Source organism: Taeniopygia guttata, chromosome 5 (assembly GCF_048771995.1).
Source record: "Taeniopygia guttata chromosome 5, bTaeGut7.mat, whole genome shotgun sequence".
Classification (NCBI taxonomy): Eukaryota; Metazoa; Chordata; class Aves; order Passeriformes; family Estrildidae; genus Taeniopygia; species Taeniopygia guttata.
The window spans coordinates 11,677,824-11,695,371 of record NC_133030.1 but is presented as its reverse complement, the minus strand read 5'-3'; the positions used below and the strand labels follow the sequence as shown (position 1 = coordinate 11,695,371).

General features: G+C 52.8%; 1 protein-coding gene and 1 long non-coding RNA gene across 6 annotated transcripts in view; one reads left to right on the top strand and one right to left on the bottom strand.

The window, feature by feature from the left end:
* Positions 1 to 17,548, bottom strand: part of MYRF (myelin regulatory factor) — a 44,279-nt gene that overhangs the window by 13,485 nt on the left and 13,246 nt on the right. For 4 of the 5 annotated variants that reach the window (XM_032748593.3, XM_030273603.4, XM_072929567.1 and 1 more), the window contains exons 2-8: positions 12,959 to 13,046; positions 11,871 to 12,197; positions 9,290 to 9,351; positions 6,588 to 6,906; positions 6,046 to 6,218; positions 5,684 to 5,807; positions 560 to 755 (exon numbers count right to left, since the gene is read on the bottom strand). In XM_032748593.3, coding sequence (XP_032604484.3) covers positions 560 to 755; positions 5,684 to 5,807; positions 6,046 to 6,218; positions 6,588 to 6,906; positions 9,290 to 9,351; positions 11,871 to 12,197; positions 12,959 to 13,046 — 1,289 coding nt within the window. The other variant, XM_072929568.1, reaches the window with a different exon arrangement.
* Positions 8,546 to 10,641, top strand: LOC140684246 (uncharacterized). The gene is made up of 3 exons (XR_012056214.1): positions 8,546 to 8,848; positions 10,260 to 10,378; positions 10,505 to 10,641. It is a non-coding gene; the product is annotated as an uncharacterized lncRNA (long non-coding RNA).

Here is a 17,548-nt window from a genome sequence, read left to right as displayed (position 1 = left end):
CAGCTCTCTGTCCACCCTTCCATGACAGAAAACATCTGAGTCTGAACACCCAGCCTGAGTGTGGGCATTGTCCAAGTGTCAGAAAAGTTGAGGGTGGAAGCATCTTCCTGATGTGCCTTTATCCCTCCAAGAGTCAAAGGTGAATGGGAAGCAATCCTGAAGATAGCCAGACTGAGCCCATCTTAGGACTTGTGTTTCAATGTCTTCAGGGGATGTTTAGATTGGATATCAGGGAAAACTCCTTCATGGAAAGGATGGTCAGACATTGAAACAAGCTGCCCAGGGGCAGTGAGAGTCACCATTCCTAGAGGGATTTAAAGCTATGTGGACATGGCACTTGGGGACATGGATTAGTGGTGGCCTTGGCAGTGCTGGGGGAAGGGTTGGACTCCATGATCCTAGAGGGCTTTTCCAATCTATCCAATTCCATAATTGTGTAATTCCACACACTCCCCTACACTCCCCTACCACATGAAGAGGTGCTGTTACCTGTTCCCAGCCACCTCCCAATCCCTCTTTTCCCAGCTGGATTCACCATGGTCCCTCAGCTCCTGCTTACCTTCACTCCGTGCAGCTTCAGGTAGAAGCATTCCAAGGGTTTCAGGCCCTCGGGGGTCTTCACGTACTTGGGATCGCCGAGCATTCCGATGTACACAGTGACCTGGAAGTGGTTCTTCTTCTGGCACACAAAGGCGTCGTCTCCCACCGAGAAGTTGAAGCCCTTGTCGGCATCCACACGGTATGTGAGCATTGGGCTGGGAAGAGGGAACAGGTGAGAACAGGAATTTCCCACAGAAACTGTGGATATCCCATCCCTGGAAGCGTTCCATGCCATGCTGAATGAGGCTTGGAGCAACCTGGGCTAGTGGAAGGTGTCCGTGACCATGGATCATCACTGGATGATCTATAAGGTCCCTTCCAACCCCATCATTCTACAGCTCTTCCCAATCAACTGGGAATGAATATGGAGATCCCAAGTTCCAAAGTCTGTCCAAAACCTGCCTCACTGGGAGTAGCAGCTCAGACTGACCCACACCTTGTGGCATTCCCAATGTTACCTTCTACCAGCTGTACCCTTGTATCCCAAATTCCTGCTGAAATCAAAACCACCTGCTCTGGCTGTGCCAGAAAAGCTTCCAGCTCTCCCAGTGGACAGATCTGGAGGAGGAGGAGTGGGAGGGAGGAGGAGGGTTCCATGGCTGCTCCATGAACACACACCAGCTGGAAAGGTTTAATCTACATCTCCTTAATGGGCTGGTTTCCATGGGAATCAGGGAAATATGTGGCCTTTGCAGTGAGTCCATTTTCCTCACTATCCATAAAGCCCAGTCCTGGACTGATGGGCCCTCAGAAGGGGGGGAAGGAGCTGCCTCTCATCCCACAGAATACCCAAATCCCATTGCTTTTAATTAAGGAACAAGGGATGAGATAAAGGTGGAGCTCAGCCCAGCCTTGGATCTCAGGCTTAAAAAACCCCCAAAACCAAACCACTTCTGACTTCCACCTCCAGAAGGACTGGAGCAATGGGAGGGGAGGGGAGGGGAGGCGGACAGACTGGCAGTAAGAAATGTGGCAGAAGTCAGGAGACTCCGGGAAGCAGGAGATAGGGATTCTTCAGCAGTATCTCTCCTTTTTTTCTGGAATAAAACCATTCTCCCCCTGCTGTCACCTGAGGAGTTAATGTGGATGAGAGCTGGGGGTGATTCCAGGTTGCAATGAGTAATTCTGGGATAGCCACGAGGAACTACTCACTCTTTATGCCCCAGGGAGTCGGGAATGCTGTGCCCTGCTCCAGACACAAACCAGGCGGTGGGAGCAGAGCACTACCTTAGCCCAGAGGCACGAGAGGAATTCCCCAACCTCCTCCCAGCCTCACCCCTGGATTCTCCATTGGGATATTCCCAACTGAGACATGCAGCTGAAGTTGACCCAAGCAACCTCATCCCAAGGGGATCCAAGTGACCATTTCTGGCTGTTTTTATGGCTCCTGAATGTTCACCACTCTTCCCACTGTCTTTTAACCGACAAAGCCAAGGAGAGAGAGGGTCTGTCTGAGCTTCCAAACCATGGATGCTTCCCAAATCAGAAAACTGATGGCTGCTAAATGTGTGCTGACAGAGCGGAGACAGGCAGGCTCCCCCTCCTCTGCCTTCTGGAAATTCCAGGTCTTCCACAATCCCCTTTCAGAGGTTCCTTTTCCCTGATTTTCCCATTTTCCCAATGGCTGTGGCTGGTGCATCCCCCAGTTTGGGATCCCCGCACTGGAACTGATCAGAGGGAAGAAGCTGCTCTCCATGCTGGCTTTTCCAGGGACAGGGCAGGGGCCAAAGGGCAAAGTGTCAGGAATAAAAGGTCTGGGGTCAAATGGATTATTTGATCCCAAGCATCCCCACTGACAGGGGTGGATTAAAGCAGAACAGAAGGGCAGGATCAGAGGAGGTTTTTCCCGATCCCAGTGAAGGTAAGGGGTAACAAACTCCCCACAGGGAATTGTACTGGGACTTGGCCAAGAGCAGGACGGCACAGGGATGCTCATGTTCTCCCATTCCTTCCTTCCGTCCGTCCAGGTCTCCCATATCTAAACTGCTCCTAAGACATAATACTGGGAGACCCCTAATCCAAAGACATTCCCTAATTCCATGCATTCCCTGATTTCTTTTGCTTCCAGGATACAAACTCCAGCTGGGCAGCAGGACACTGTAATTTCTCCCACACAGTCCCACCTGTGTGTCCATACTACATATTCCCTTCAGCTTCCCGGGATACATCCATGATCCACCACCAGCCTCTCATATCACATACCCCAAAACACATCCAGCAGGTCTGGACCACATCCCACTGGTCTCCACTCCTTTGGTGTGATCCAGGATGTGCAGCACAGCCAAGTTTGGAGCTGTTTATCTAGACATTTATACCAGTCAAGGGGTGCAACCCCAAAACCCCAGGATGAGCCCCCAGAGAGCACAGTTTGCTGGATGGGAAAAGAACAGCACCTTCCCATTTTCCCACCTCCCAGTCCCAAGGCTCTGGCCTCAGCATGGAGATGTTTCCATGTGAAGGGCTGCACTATTCCCAGCTGCCTTCCCTCAAACTGGGAGAAGGAGGAGGGAGCTGGAATTTATCGGAGCCCGCTGTCAAGGAGATGAATGGCTCCTTCTCCCAGGAGTAAATTAGGGAATTGCCTAGTTCCAGGCCTCTTTGGCTCCGCTGCTGGAAACCAGCTCATCCCTGGCAATGTTCACTGAGCCTAAAACCACAAAATCAGAGCAAAAGGCCAAAAACATTGTATGTTATCCATAAAATTAATCCAGGGATTTCTATCTCCTTCAACAACACAGATTCCTTGGCAAAACCTGAGACATGGGCCTGGAATGGAACCTAATCCCTACCCCATCCCCTTATGGAACCTAATTTTTTGTGTGCAAAGGGAGGAAAACATGGAATAGCATTAATTGTACTTTTCCCCCTGTAATCGCTCCCAAGAATCTGGTAAGAACCTGGACAGCTTCCCATGCTCTCCCTCCTTCACCTCCTCTCTGGACTCTTTTCTTAGGATCAAGAGCAGGAAAAATCAGATAATTCAGATGATTCACATTCCTGAGGCTGTGAAAAGGTTTTGGGCACCTGGATCACAGGGAACTCAAACAGCATATTGAGACTGGGGACAGCTTCCAGCAGAAACCAGACTGGGAATGGCTGCTCCTTGGAAGCTAAATTGGGGGAATAACTATGAATCCACATGTGGATACTGCTCTTTTGCTGAGGACACCCGAAAGCAGAAAGGAAAAAGACAATTCCCACCTGCCAAATTTGAATTAACCAACCTAAAAAATGCTATTATAGGAGCAAGGAAAGATGGAGGTTTTTTTGTGTGTTTCTCATAGATTATCCCAGGAAAGTGCTGCACCAGGAGAATGAAGGGATATTCCATTTAAAAAGAGATGTAGGTCCAGCTTGGACAGGAGCAGGAAGAGGCCCCTGAGGTAACGTGGAGGTAAAAATTAATTAATCAACCTTTAGCCCTTAATTCTGCTCAAATCCAGCACCACAACAAAGCCCACGTGGCTTCCTCAAATCCCCATGGAGTCACCTCAATGGAATTTATTCCTTACACAACAGGATGACAACCTCAATGCCCCAAGAGTGAGATTGCTCTGGCTTTTACCCTAAATCCTGAAAGCAGGAGTTAGGGAAATGATCCCAAGATCCAAAGGGCAGGGCTGGTTTTGTAGATGTTCTCCAGCAACTCCACTTTGTCCGGCAGAAAATATAATGGAGTTTGTCTCTGCCAATCCAGCTGGGGACAGCATGGAAAATCTCTAGAACTGGGATAGAAATGTCTTGAAATGGCACAGGATAGGCTGTGATGTGTTTGGGATGGAAAATCATTTTCCCAGAACAGAAAGTGGTGAGAAGGAAAAGGGAGGCTGGAAAACCAAACATGAGGTGACATGTCCAGACAGAGGTCAGAGTATGTGGCAGTGAAATTCCTGCACATGGAAGAGAGATTTGGGGGCAGGATCTATGGGAGATTATCCCATCATCCAGAGGGAACAAACTGGTGGTGGAGAGCAGGGAAAGGTGCAGGATGGCTTTGGAGCTGCTGATATTCTTTTATGGAAATGGCTTGGTAAACCAGAAGGAATTGTCCCAAATTATCCCTCTCCTGCTGTGGGCTGGGAAAACAGCCACAGAGTCCAAAAGAGGCAACTAGCTCCAATAGGGAATTCCCTGCCCCAGCACTACCATGAAAGATGGGATAAAGACTGGATGAGCAGATTTGTATGGGAAAGGTGGGACTCGGCCCCCATCCTTGGAGTCCTTGGCTCCCATTCCCAAAGTGTGATCATAGTCTTGGGTTATCCACAGGTACCAGAGCATTCCCTGCTCCATGTCCCCCACAGGACCCCAGCTGGCTGTGTGGAAAGAGGAGGGAGTGAATTGGGAGGGAACAGAGGGTCCCTGAGAGGTTTCTGGAAGCCATCCCACTGCTTGCCAGCTCTTTGTCACCTCCCAGGAATGCAGGGAGGATCCAGAGTGGTTTCCTCCTGAGCACTCCTCCTTCCCAGTGTGCTGCCTCCATCCTCTGCTGCCTCAATTCCCAGCCCACCTTCCCACTTCTTTCTTCCCTATCTTGGTCATCCCAGCCTTCCTTTCTGGCCTGTCTGCCAATTCCTAGATTTCCTAAACCCCTTCCCTCTCTTTCCTTCCTCCTCTGTCCCCCCAGCCTCCTCCAGCTCCTCTCCACACTGCTCAGCTGCCCTGAAGTGGCTCTGGATGACCTCCAGCCATCCACACTGGGAATTCTCAATCCTAAATTTAAAATCCAGCATCCTGGTAAACCTAGGGAGGGGGAAAAGGTGCTGCTCACCCCAACTTTCCTCAGGACAAGGCCAGATTTGCCAATAAAGCCCTCTATAGTGAGCAAGGTCTGAGTGGCTGTGGAATTGGCACCAAAGCTGCTGAAATAGCCTTCTGCTATTCCTTAATTATCCATAAAAAGTGTGGAGGAGCAACATTCCCAGTAGGGAAGTGGCAATGGGGACTATTACCTCCACCACAAAGCTCAGCCCAGGGAGATCCTTATCCCATACTTCAAGTGGGATGCTCCCAACTCCAGTGGATTGTCACTTGCACAAGGAATGTGAATCCCGTTTTCTACAGTGGTGAAGGAATTACTCACAGCTCCTTATAGTTGGCATCGTACAGAGTTGCCCACTTGTTTTGCTGGTGTGGCTGCCACTTGATGGACTGGAAGTTGGGATCCAGGTAGGAGCCATTCAGGCTGTCGTTATCCTGAATCAGGCCTGTGGGGAACAGTTAAAATGGATTAAATCCCGACTTTACTCGCTGGGCTGAGTATCCAGAGGTGTGGGAGCCCAAGGAAGCGACTGGCACTGCCTGAAGCTTCCCTCCTGACTGCCAGGGCAGCACCAGATCCAGGGTGAATCCCACAGGTTGGCAACCTCTGGCAACCATCTTCCCTCCTCCCACGCCCCTGGCCCGGCGGGAGCAGGGCTGGAATTCAGGGGATAACGGGGGTACCTGGAGAGAGCGCTCCTGGCTGGTGCCAGGGAGGAGTCTGGACACGATCAGGATTGAGTGGCACTGATCCCATTCCCGGCTCCTGCTTGATCAGCCCGTTGAGCATCTGGGCATTGAGAGTGTTGGGGGGGGACTCGGAGTGTTTCCGCTTCTTGGCGGGATGCACCGGGAGGCTGTGGAGACCGCGGGAAGACTCAGCAGGGAATGGAGAGTTGGGAGGTGACAATCCACAACCCATGACCAGGACAAACAGGATCTCACATGGAAAACACAACATTCCCACAGCGCTGTCCCACCTTATCCTACACTGCTGAGTCTGCGTCACTACTCATGTGCTGAGCCACATCTTTAATTCCATAGAATTCCAGAACGGTTTGGGTTGGAAGACACCTTCAAGTCATCTGGTTCGTTCCAACCCCCTGTCACAGGCAGGGAACCTTCCACAGATTTCCCTTGTTTATTCTACCAGCAAACCCCACACTTCAGGCAATCCACACACCTTCAGCTCCTATTCCCTCACCCCCGCCATTCCCAGGCCTTACTCTGCTCCGTGCTGCTGGAGGAGCTGGTGCAGCATCTGGGATTGCTGGGCATGGTGGAGCTCGGCGGGCGCCATTCCCGGCCCAACACTGTACGGAGGCATCAGGGGCTCGGCCTTCAGGAACATATCCCGCTGCAGGCCGGGAAAGTGGGAATTGTGCTGTGGCTGGAGGGGGTGAGGGGGTGGTGGGGGTGGTGGAGGGGGACCCTGGAGGTGAGGGGGTGGAGGAGGAGGCGGTGGAGGAGGAGGGTGCTCCAGGCGAGAAGGGGGAGTCATGTGACACATATTTTCGGGAGTCATGGTCCGGAGGAGATGAGGATCTGGAAAGGGAGAAAGCCAAAGTTAGGAGTATCCTGATCCCAGGTGTAGAACTGACCCAGTTATCTTGGATTCTCAGGCTGGATGAGGCTAGGAACAACCAGGGCTAGGGAGAGTGTCCCTGCCCATGGCAGGGGGTTGGAATGGGATGAGCCTTAAGGCCCTTTTCCACCCAAACCATTCCAAGATTTTATCATTCCATGGGACAATGAGGGAGAAGAGTCAATGGAATTCCCTGAACATTGCCAGCATTTCCAGGGAGGATTTCTGAGGGGGCACTTTAAACATTTTAACTGAAACCAGGAGGAGACTTTGATCCCTGAATTTAAATAAATAAAAAGGGACATTCAAATGTGATTCCACCTTTCTCCTCCTCCATTTGGAATGGGATACTAAAGCCATCCTATAATTAGGGTGGATTTGACTACACCAGTATCAACAGAAATGTTTTGGTTGTGGAGGGACATGCAAATCCGTGTCCCTTCCTGCCCTGCTTCTCAACACCTCAACATTCCAGATCCACTCCCTTCTATGGGCAGGGACACCTTCCACTTTCCCAAGTTGCTCCAAGCCCTGTCCAACCTGGCCTGGAACTTCCAGGGATGAGGCAGCCACAGCTTCTCTGGGAAATCCATTCCAGTGCCTCACAGGGAAGAATTCCTTCCTGATGACCCTCTGGTAGTGGGAAGCCATTTTCCCCTGTCCTGACATTCCATGCCCTTGTCCAAAGCCCCTCTTCAGCCTACAGCCTCCTTCTTCTTCACCAGGACAAAGTCCACCTGTTTTTCCAGCCTTTCCCTGATATTTGCATCAACCTGTGCCTTCAGGTGTCCCTACAGAACACTGCAATCCCAGCAGGAATAAGGGACTGACTCCTGGGATATGAGAAAACCGTGGGGTAGGAAGAGAAAGTGACTTTGTTTTAAATGCAAGACAAAGCTTCTTCATGCTCCAATGCGGAAAACTGTCTGGAAAACGCATCCAGGGACTGGCCAAGTCAGGCACAACCTCTGGGAACACTGAGAGGGACGGCAGGGAAGGACCTGCTGGATCTTTTCAGGCTGAGCTGGATGGACTTTGGCCTCAGAACACCCAGGCAGGGGCTGAGTAATAAGGCCAAAGCGCTTGACCAGGAATGGGAAAACTCCCGTCAGAAGGTTTGGAAAATTGGAATGTGTTTGCACTGGGTCCTCTGGCTGAAGGCTGCCAGGGCAGGGCTGCTTTCACCCATCCTGCTCCCTCTAAGGTTTTCTGCTTCCCGCTGGGACCTCTCAGTGCCTTTTCCACACACAAGGAACCGGATTTCTCCTTTAAGGCTCAATTCTGGGACAGCCTTCCTCCAGGAGCTGCCTCAGGGACAGCCCAGCCAAGGACAGGCAAGTGATGTGCTTGCCCAAGGCATTCCCAAAATCAAGGAAAATCTTCTCCAGGAATGTGATCCCAGCTTTGTGGGTGCCCTCCAGAGCCTCCTCTCCTTCCCAACTGAGCTCTGAGCACTCCAAAGCTGCTCTCCCCATGGTGAGCAACCCGGCCTCTTTGTTATATTTAAGGAAGGGCCAGGAGGAATTCCAGGGATTTTTTTTAGCAAGATAAACAGAACTCTTGACCTCTTCCATCAAAAACAAAAAAAAAAAAAAAAAGAGGAGCAGGCGCTGTTCCCGGTGGGGACTGAGCTGGAGCCTGGGGAAGAGGGTGCTCCTGCTGAGGGGGAAGGGAGACCAGGACAACCTTCCCTCCTTCCTTCCCAAGGAGTTTTCCCATGGTAGAACAGTGAAGGTCACCAGAGGGACCAAACAACCTTCGGTGGCTTTCCTGGGAGAAGCCAGGAGTACCTTACAGCCCTGGAGGGGGTCCCAGCTCCCTGTGCCATTTCAGTGGGAGCGGAAGATCTTCAGGATCAACTGGAGGGGAGGGAAAGGCTCGGAAGGAACTTACTGGAGAATGGTAGGTTCATGGCTGCTTCCCAGAGCCAGGTTCCATGTCAGGGACGCGCTCCCGCTCCGTGTTCCCGAGGCAGAGGGCAGGACGGGGGGGATGGTGGGCTCCACATCCCACCCTGCCACGATCTCCCCACGCCCACGGATTCCCACCAGTGTCCGTGAAGTCTGGATTCCCACCACGGATTCCGTGTCCGTGGACTCCCAGCTCTCCTTCTGTGCCGGTCCCTCTCCCCTTTTCCACAGCCGGGAGCAGAACAATGGGCGAAAGCTGAGGGATATTTACTAACTGATAATCTCCCCACGTAGTGCAGCCGCCTGTTTTCTCCCGGCTGATAAAGATTGCAGAGCCAACCACTTTCATGGAATAAAAAGGGGGTGGATGCTGGATTTGGGATTTGGATTAGGGGTTTTCTTTCCCCCGCTTCTCCCTTTCTGAAGCACTTACCGTTCACCTGCTGAGGGGAGTAGGCTTCTGATCCGGAATCCGGGGGAGAGTCTGGCAAAGTGCTGTAGAGCAATGGGAAAAGAGAAGGGAAAGTAATTTTAATCCAGCTTCCAGCACAACCAAGAGGTCCAAGTGGATTCAAGCACCCTCCAGGATCTGGCAGGGGAATCCCAGGTGCACCTGCAGCAGATCCCAGACACCCTGAGTGTGTCCAGCTGGGATTGCCATCACTGTCACTGTTTCCACTGGAGCTCGGGAATACGGATGTTTTGTTGAGCTGATAGTGAGAACTCCAGGGAAAAGAAGCCAAACAGATTTATCTGCTTCCCAGGGAAAGGTGTGCTTCCCATCGAAATGTCAGTGATCAAGTGGAATGCACAGAGCTCTCTCCCCATTCCAGGAAGCTGTTCCAGGCCAGGCTGGAAAAGGCTTGGACCAGCCTGGGATAATGGAAGGTGTCCCTGCCCATGGCAAGTGCTGGGATTGGATGGGCTTTACAGTCCCTTCACATCCAAACAATTCAAATGATCCTATGAAATGGGAGGCTCTAGGGGATCCAAGCCCATGGATGGATTTTGCCTGTACAAACGTGAGAACCACCACAGTTCCTGCTGTATCCCTCTGGATATATTGCAACATCACCAGGAGCAGGATTTGGCCCTGATTTGAAACACAATCCAAAAGAAAGTGGGAGCTCCCAGCTGCCTTTTCCAGCACATCCATGACTAGGGATGGCAGGACCAGGTCATGTGTGGTGGCACAGCAGGGACAGGCAGGGAGACCATGGCACATTCCCATTTTCCATGGAATTCTTTTCCATTCACCCATCCTACCCCATCAGCTTTATGCATGTGAAATAATCCCAGACAAATCCCAGTGCTTCTTGGATGAAAACCAGCCAAAAAGCAAATGAATTCTGGGAAAGGGAGGAAAAGCACAGGACACACTGCACCAACTCTGTTCCTGACAGCACCCACAATTCCAGCTGGGAGCCAGGATACAGGATCTTCCTGGACCAGAGAAGCCCAAGGCCCATTAACTGGATTCTCCATGGGAAGTTGCACACAGCAGGGGCTGGAGAGGGATGAGGTAGGTTGATCCCAAAAAACTCCTTGCCATACTTCCCTCATCCTCCACCTTCCCTTGGAGCACCTTTCCAGGCTCCTTGCCATGCGGGAACCTAAATCCATACTGTATTTCCTATGGATTAATCAGGATTTATGCACCAGCAAGCCAAGTCTCGGCCAGTAACAAAGGGGAACAGCACAATTCAAAGAATCCAGGAGGCTGGAAAAGGTGGACACTGCAGAATTCCCACTGGGAGGTGGCGTGGCTGTGCCCAGTCCAAGGAAGGGTATGTTGGTGTCCACCACATTGTCCCCAAGCACATGATGGGATGCTTGGGCCAGGAAGTGAACTCCATTGTCTTTTTGTGTCCTTTCCAGGATATCCATGATTCCCCATCAGAAAAAGCCTGGCACAAGGGGGAAGAGTCATTCTGGAATACTGAGGGAATGCTGCCGTCAAAGCTGATCCAGTTCAGCTACATCCAAACAAAGTCTCCACCTCTGACAGCAAGGTGTGGTCCTTACTCATGACATCCTGCAGAATTCCAGATGGATCCAGAAGAAAAGGACATAACAAGGCATCACTTCATGTTTTTGATTCCCCCTAAGCTCCAGGTATCCTTCTGGGATCACTGCAAGGGGAAAACTCCCGGTCTGGGAATAAAAGAAATGCAGATTTTTTCTTTTAGCTTTCTGGGATCTCTTTCCAAGTTCATCCAAAGGGTGAAAGTCATTGGCTGAGTGTTCCCAAATTTGGGAATCCCCACATGGTGCTTGCTGGCAACACTAGAGGGCACAAGGCAGAGGGTGATGAGCCAGTCCTGGAGCCATCCCGGGCTCACTGTCCTTACATCCATAATCCCATGGGAGAAGGCTGTCTGGGGCCACCACCACCTAAATATCCAGGCTGGAGCACAGCAGAGCACCTTGGGATGTTACTGTTCACTTCCTTCCATCCTGGAAAGCAGGAACCACATCCTTTCTCCTCTTGGGAATAAAGCTCCCGCTGGGTCCATCAGCAACCTTAAAACCTGCCCTTAAAACTCTTCCGCAGAGCTTGTTGAAAAGGACACACCCAGCTCAGATCCATCTTCTCCTTCTCTGGAGCGGAGCATCTACAACATTAGGCCATGAAAAGAACATATCCCTGCCCAGTGCAGTGAATATCCTCTGGGATAGTCATGGCAACACCCCGGAGACTTAATTACATCCCAGAGACTGAATTTTGTCTTGTTCCAGTTTATTCTGTGTCTCTTCCTCCTTAAAAAATGCTCCAATGTTCTCCCACCTGCAGATGTCCAGTGGAGGTATCCAGTACTCTATGATGGCATGGGGGATAGTCCCAAAAAACTTCTTGGCAAGCTTCAGGAGCTCCACTCATCCAAAACCAAGGACTTACCACAGAGCCACGCTGCCACATGCCACAGCTCTGTGTGACCCTCCAGGTGCCACCAGCCTGGAGGAGCTTCCATGCCAGCACCCACCCTTATCCCACCATCCCCATTCCCACTTACCCAGGTGCGTAGGAGGCCTTGGGCTCTGATTTGATTGGAGGGACCACGTTGTTCAGGCAGTGGCCACCCAGGAAGCCCTTGGGCACCACCATCCCATTGTTGTTGTTGCAGTTGAGGTGAGCTCCGTAGGCGGCTCCGCAGGGATTGGCCAGGAGAGGACCATGGCGGATGGGGAGCTGGCTGCCGGCGGGAGGGAGGTGGAGGGGAGCGCTGGGAGAGGGATTGCTCACGCTGCTGATAGAGCCGGCGGGAGGTGCGGGGATGCCGGCCGAGCTGGAGGGCTGGGGGTGTGTGTAGCTGGCAGGAGCAGGGATCTCAGGGAAGCAGCTGAGGGAGAAAATGGGACAACATCAGGGCAACAGGTCAGTGGGACTGATGGAAGAGTCCAAAATCCACCCAGGACATTCTGAAGTACCCAGGACAGCAACCTCAGTGAATGTGTAGCCAGCAGGATCTGCTCACTGTGCTCCAGTTTTACAGGCCAGTTATGCCAAAGATCCCCACCCTGCTCCCAGGTTCTCTTGGTGCTCTCCAGGTCTACTCCATCCTCCTTCCCAAAGCTGGGGTACACAGGGAGATCCTTCCCTTTTCCAAATCCATGTAGTCCTGGGAATTTAATCTGAGCTTCCAGTGCTCAGATCAAGGAAAAGTGTTTATGGTGCCCTTGGAGGGGCTAAAGAGAGGGGGGAAAAAAAGACTAGGAAAACTTGAAGGTAAGAAGCACGGAAGAGACAGGACAAAGAGCTGGAAATTATAAAGGAGCAAAGAGAAATCCAGGAAGACTCTGGAGGGGCGGAGATGGTTCCTAAATGATTCCTAAAATTTCAGGGTTGCAAACTGCTCAACAGGTTTCCAGAAAAGCTGTGGCTGTCTCATCCCTGAAAGTGTTCCAGGACAGGCTGGGCAGGGGGTTGGAGTAACCTGGAATAGTGGAAGGTGTCCTGCTCATGGCAGGGGTGGAACTGGATGGGCTTCAAGGCTCCTTCTGACCCAAAGGTTCATTCCCACCCAAACCATTCCAGGATTCTTATCTCCATGGAAAACCACAAGGACCACCATTCCTGCTGCAGAGCAAGGGAAACACTTACATCTCTGGAGAGTCTTCCTTGCTGATGTACTCTTCCAGGATGCTGGTGTCGATGTTGGATGGTTCCAGAGCTCCATTAATGTCGTGGCCTGGAGGGGAGAGAAGGTGGAGGCATGAGCCAGGAGAAGGACAGGAAAGGGTCTTGGAAACACCACCAGACCCTTACACAGTCAAGGAACTGATCTGAGCTATATGGAATAACGGAATAGGTTGGAAGGGACCTTAAAGATCATCTCATTCCAAGCCCCCACCATGTGCAGGGATGACTCACTAGATCAGCAGATCCCTGGGGATTGCCAGCTGTCCATACCCACTGCATCCCAGTGTAAAGCGTCATCCCCGGAGACAGGGCACGTGGGACAAGCCAGGGCCGGGACACAGACACATGGTGGGAACCAGATCATTTGGGATCCCTTTCAACTCAGGACATTCTATGGTTCCCTTTTGACCCTTTGCAGAACACTGGAATTCTCCACCACAGCCTGGATCAACTCCCAACCTTCCTCCCTCCCCTCTGCTAAATGGGCAACTGGTGGACTTCCCTGTCCTTTCTCCAGAGGGCTCCTCCTCCCCTCCCTGCCCTGTTCCAGGGAAACTGGGCAGGGTTTTGTTGACAGAAAAACCTTCCTTTATCTGTCTCTCCCAAGTGGGAGTCCGGAGGCCGCCAGGGCCGGAGCCAGCCCACGGTGCCAAAGGCACTGCCAAGAAAGAGGAAGAGAAAACCCAACTCCCCCTGCTCCGATAAGGAAATCAGTGAAAGACCATCCTGAAAGACCCCACGTGAATGCCCAGGAGAAGCTCCTGACCGCCTGGATCCCGCAGGCTCCCGGGAAAGGTCACCTGCTGATCCGCAAAGGCCGGCCTGGGGGGCTCCAGCCCCCCCCCCCCAGCCAATTGCAGCTCTCCCTCTGCAAATCCCTTTCATACCAAGACAGGCAAATCGGCAGAAATAAATCCAGCTAGGAATTCTGCCAAGCGGACAGGGTGGGTGTGGATACAAGGATCTCTGCCTTAGAAACCATGGCTGGAGGGGGGGAAAATGCTGGGTAACCATTTGCTTTTTTGGGACATCTTTGTGGCAGAGCCCAGGGACCTGGGGGACAGGGTAAGGATGTTCTTTGCACGTGAACATGGGATCCATATGGAGCAGGTCCACATGATGCTTCCAGGTGAGCAGTGAGGTGAGGAGAGGATGGAGCAGTCAGAGCCTCCGAGATCTCCAGCTGTGCCAGCACCTCCAGTATGGAGTTGCAGATCCCAGGGGAGCACAGGGGTGGCTTCTGTCCCTCCACTGTGACAGCCACATCCTGGCCTGAAGTTCCTGGGATGTGGTAGCTCCACCCTCTTGTCCTCAGAGTTATGGGAACTCACTGACAACCATCCGTGTGTCCCTCACTCACCCCTAAGGATCTCTGCCACAGCCTCCTCCCTACACTTCACCACAAACACATCTCCCAGGACTCCTCTTCAAGCCCTCACCATCATCCCATAACATCCTGGAAACCTCCTGCCAGGGATGAGCACTCCAGGAGGGTGGGAATCCTCCCCATGCTCCGTTGCCTCCCTCTTAGCCAAAAAAAACCCTGGGCTATAAATCACAGGATGCCTTTGGCAAACACCCACCCCAAAGGCCATCAGGAAACTTGTCTTCATCCCAAGTTTCGGCATTGGGATCCATGATCAAAGCAGCAAAAAGAGCACCTGGCCAATTTTTGTGACTCAGCCTGACCAAGAAAAGTCCAACCCCAGCAGGAACTCCTCTGTGGTGGTAGAGAAGGCCAGGAACCCTCCAGGAAGGATGAGAAGCCCTCTATAGACAGTAGGATGCTGCACTTCCCAATTTTGTGAGGGTGCTGAGGCCCTGGCACAGAGAAGCTGTGGCTTCCCCATCCCTGGAAGTGTTCCAGGCCAGGTTGGATGTGACTTGGAGCAACCTGGGACAGTGGAAGGTGTCCCTGCCCATGGCAAGAGGGCAGTACTGGATGAACTTTACGGTCCTTCCAACTCAAACCATTCCAGAATTCCTTTGCTTCCTTGAAGTCACCTTGGGGAGGGCGAGATAAGCCCAGTAACGTGAGAGGTGTGTCAGGGCTGGAGGGGAGATGTGGCTGCCCACCAGAAAGCAAGGACCTTCCTCTGCTCCAGGACAGTGGGATTTGCACAAATCCAGGGATATCAGGGCAGGGACAAGGCATGTCCCACCGCCCAGAGCTTCCATGCAGCTAGGCTCCTACCAAAGCCAGCTTAGGTGATTAATTAAAAGCTAACACTGCTCCATAGTCACGAGATCCCAACGGCACCAGCATTCCCTCCCCCTCCCAAGTGGGGATTAGTGGGAAGCCACTGAGGAAGGGAGCTCAACACCCACATGGCTCCGCATGGAACAGGCTCCCACATCTCATCCCAGCAAAGAAAGAGAGAGGAGCCCAGGGAAGCACTGAACTCATCCATCCCGAACCTGCCAGGTCCCTACATCCCATCCTCCTCCCAGGATGGGCATTGCCACCTTGCTCCCCCACCATGTCATCACTCCACTTTCCAACCCTTCTGTGGGAAAAGAGCCATGACAATCCCAAAAAAACCCAACCTCTGCCTGAAGAAGTTAAAACCCTCGGCACCCTCCTCGTGAGCGGAGCCGGGCGGGCTGAGGCCCCTGGACGTGTGAGAATGTCAGGAATCCCAATGTTTGGACTGGTTTTCTCTGCCTTCCCCAAACCTCCAAACATGCTCCACATCCCAACGGAGGTGCTTCTCACCCCGCCGCCTCCTCCCTGCCCCTGCTCTGACCGGCTCGTCCCTCCTGGTGGCACCTTCCCGGCTCCTTGTCTCAGTTTTGGGTCCTCCCAGAGATGGGCACGACGCCATAGGGCTTGGAAAGAGTTAACAAGGCCAGGCCTCTGTGGACTGTCATATTTACAGGTCTGAGGGATTTAACCCGGAATCTTCCTGGAGTGATAGGTTGAGAAGTTTATGGAATTTCTATTTATAACAGTCCCACCTCCCTCTTCAATTCCTACTCTGTTGCCTGTCTTGAAATCACTCCTAATCCTGCCTGGGTCACCTGGGGGTGGGAGGAAGGGAGAGAGCTGGAGAACTTCATCCTGGGATGCGCTAACACGAACCAGATGTGGGAAGCTGGAGATGATGACAAGGTCAGCACTCCGCAGGGGCTGGGGAGCATCAGCCAGGGGTGGGGGGACACCGGGGAAAAGGAAGAGAAGGAGCAGGAGAAGAGGCTGTGCCAAGCCCAGAGCTTCCCAGTGCCATTGGAGCCACATACCAGAGAATTTTCAGGGAAAACTGAGGCGTGGAACAGCCTGGGAGGTGATAAAATATCCCAACTGGTGCACAGTAGAATAGGATCAGGAAGCCCCAGGAGCTTCTGGTTCCATGTGGTCACCCTCCTAATGGTTCTCCAGCATGTGCTGGAGCAGCAGTGGGATACACGGATGAGCAGAATACACAGCACGAAGCTCCACCAGGAATTACCTGGGATGCCACAGCAGTGCCAGTGCTTGGTGAGGCAGAGCCCCGGCACATCCCTGGGCTCATCCCTGTGTCCGTGCACCGGGGCTCGGTTGTGCAATCCTCAAGCCAGGCTGCAGCATCGGCACATTCCCGGGGCCCCGCGCCACTCCTCACCCCCTTCTCCCTCCTGCCGTGTTTATCCTTCGGCCCGGGAGGATTGGCTGCTGGCCTGGCCGCGAGCACCAGGAATCCGGGCCATGGCAAACAAACCAAACACCGCCTAAGCCCGGGGAGCCGCAGGGCCAGTGCTTGGCTTCGGAGCTTCTCCCCATCCTGGGCGGCTCTGCCACGCAGGGAGAAGCTGCTCCAGCTGGGAATAACATCCCTCCCATGCCTGCCACCTCAGCAAATACAGAAACTTGGGCTGCACACCTGGACAAAGCTGCTTCCATAAGGAACAGCAGGATGATGTCCCTATTGTCCCACGTGCCCAACCCTGGGCTGCTTCCATCCCCTCTGGTGACCCTGGAGGAGCCCCTGGCTCCCCCTGGATCCCGGCCCAGCATTCCTGCTTAATTAATGCTCTTTATTACCTGACTGGGACGATAACCAGCCCCCAAACAGGGCTCCTGTAACTGGAGCAGGACACAGAGCCAGCGCTCCCACAGCTCTCCAGAGACCACCCCAGAGCGAAGTCCCGGCTGTCCAAGGCATTTCCAGGGGATCCCAAGCCTTTTCTCTGATCCACAGCCCCTCCTCATCCCATTACTGTCATCCTTTGCTGCCCCAGGAATATCCTCGAGCAGTTTCCTTTGGATTAGGACACCTTTGGTCCCTACACATCCCAACCCAGCCCATGTCCCTTCCCACAACAAAAGATGGGACTGTCCAGGCAATGCTGAGGTTCATCCACCCCCTGTGTCCCATCCTGGGGACATTCCCCAGCCAGCCCATCCCCAAGGACAGCCCTGTCCTTACAAAGCAAAGGGGCAGCTCCGGCATCCCCTGCTCATACTGGACCAAAAACACAAGGGCCAAATTCCAATTGATTCCATACCAAAAACATGGCCAAAGATGAGCTCTGGGATCTGTGGATAGGATCCCAAGGAAAACACCAAACTGA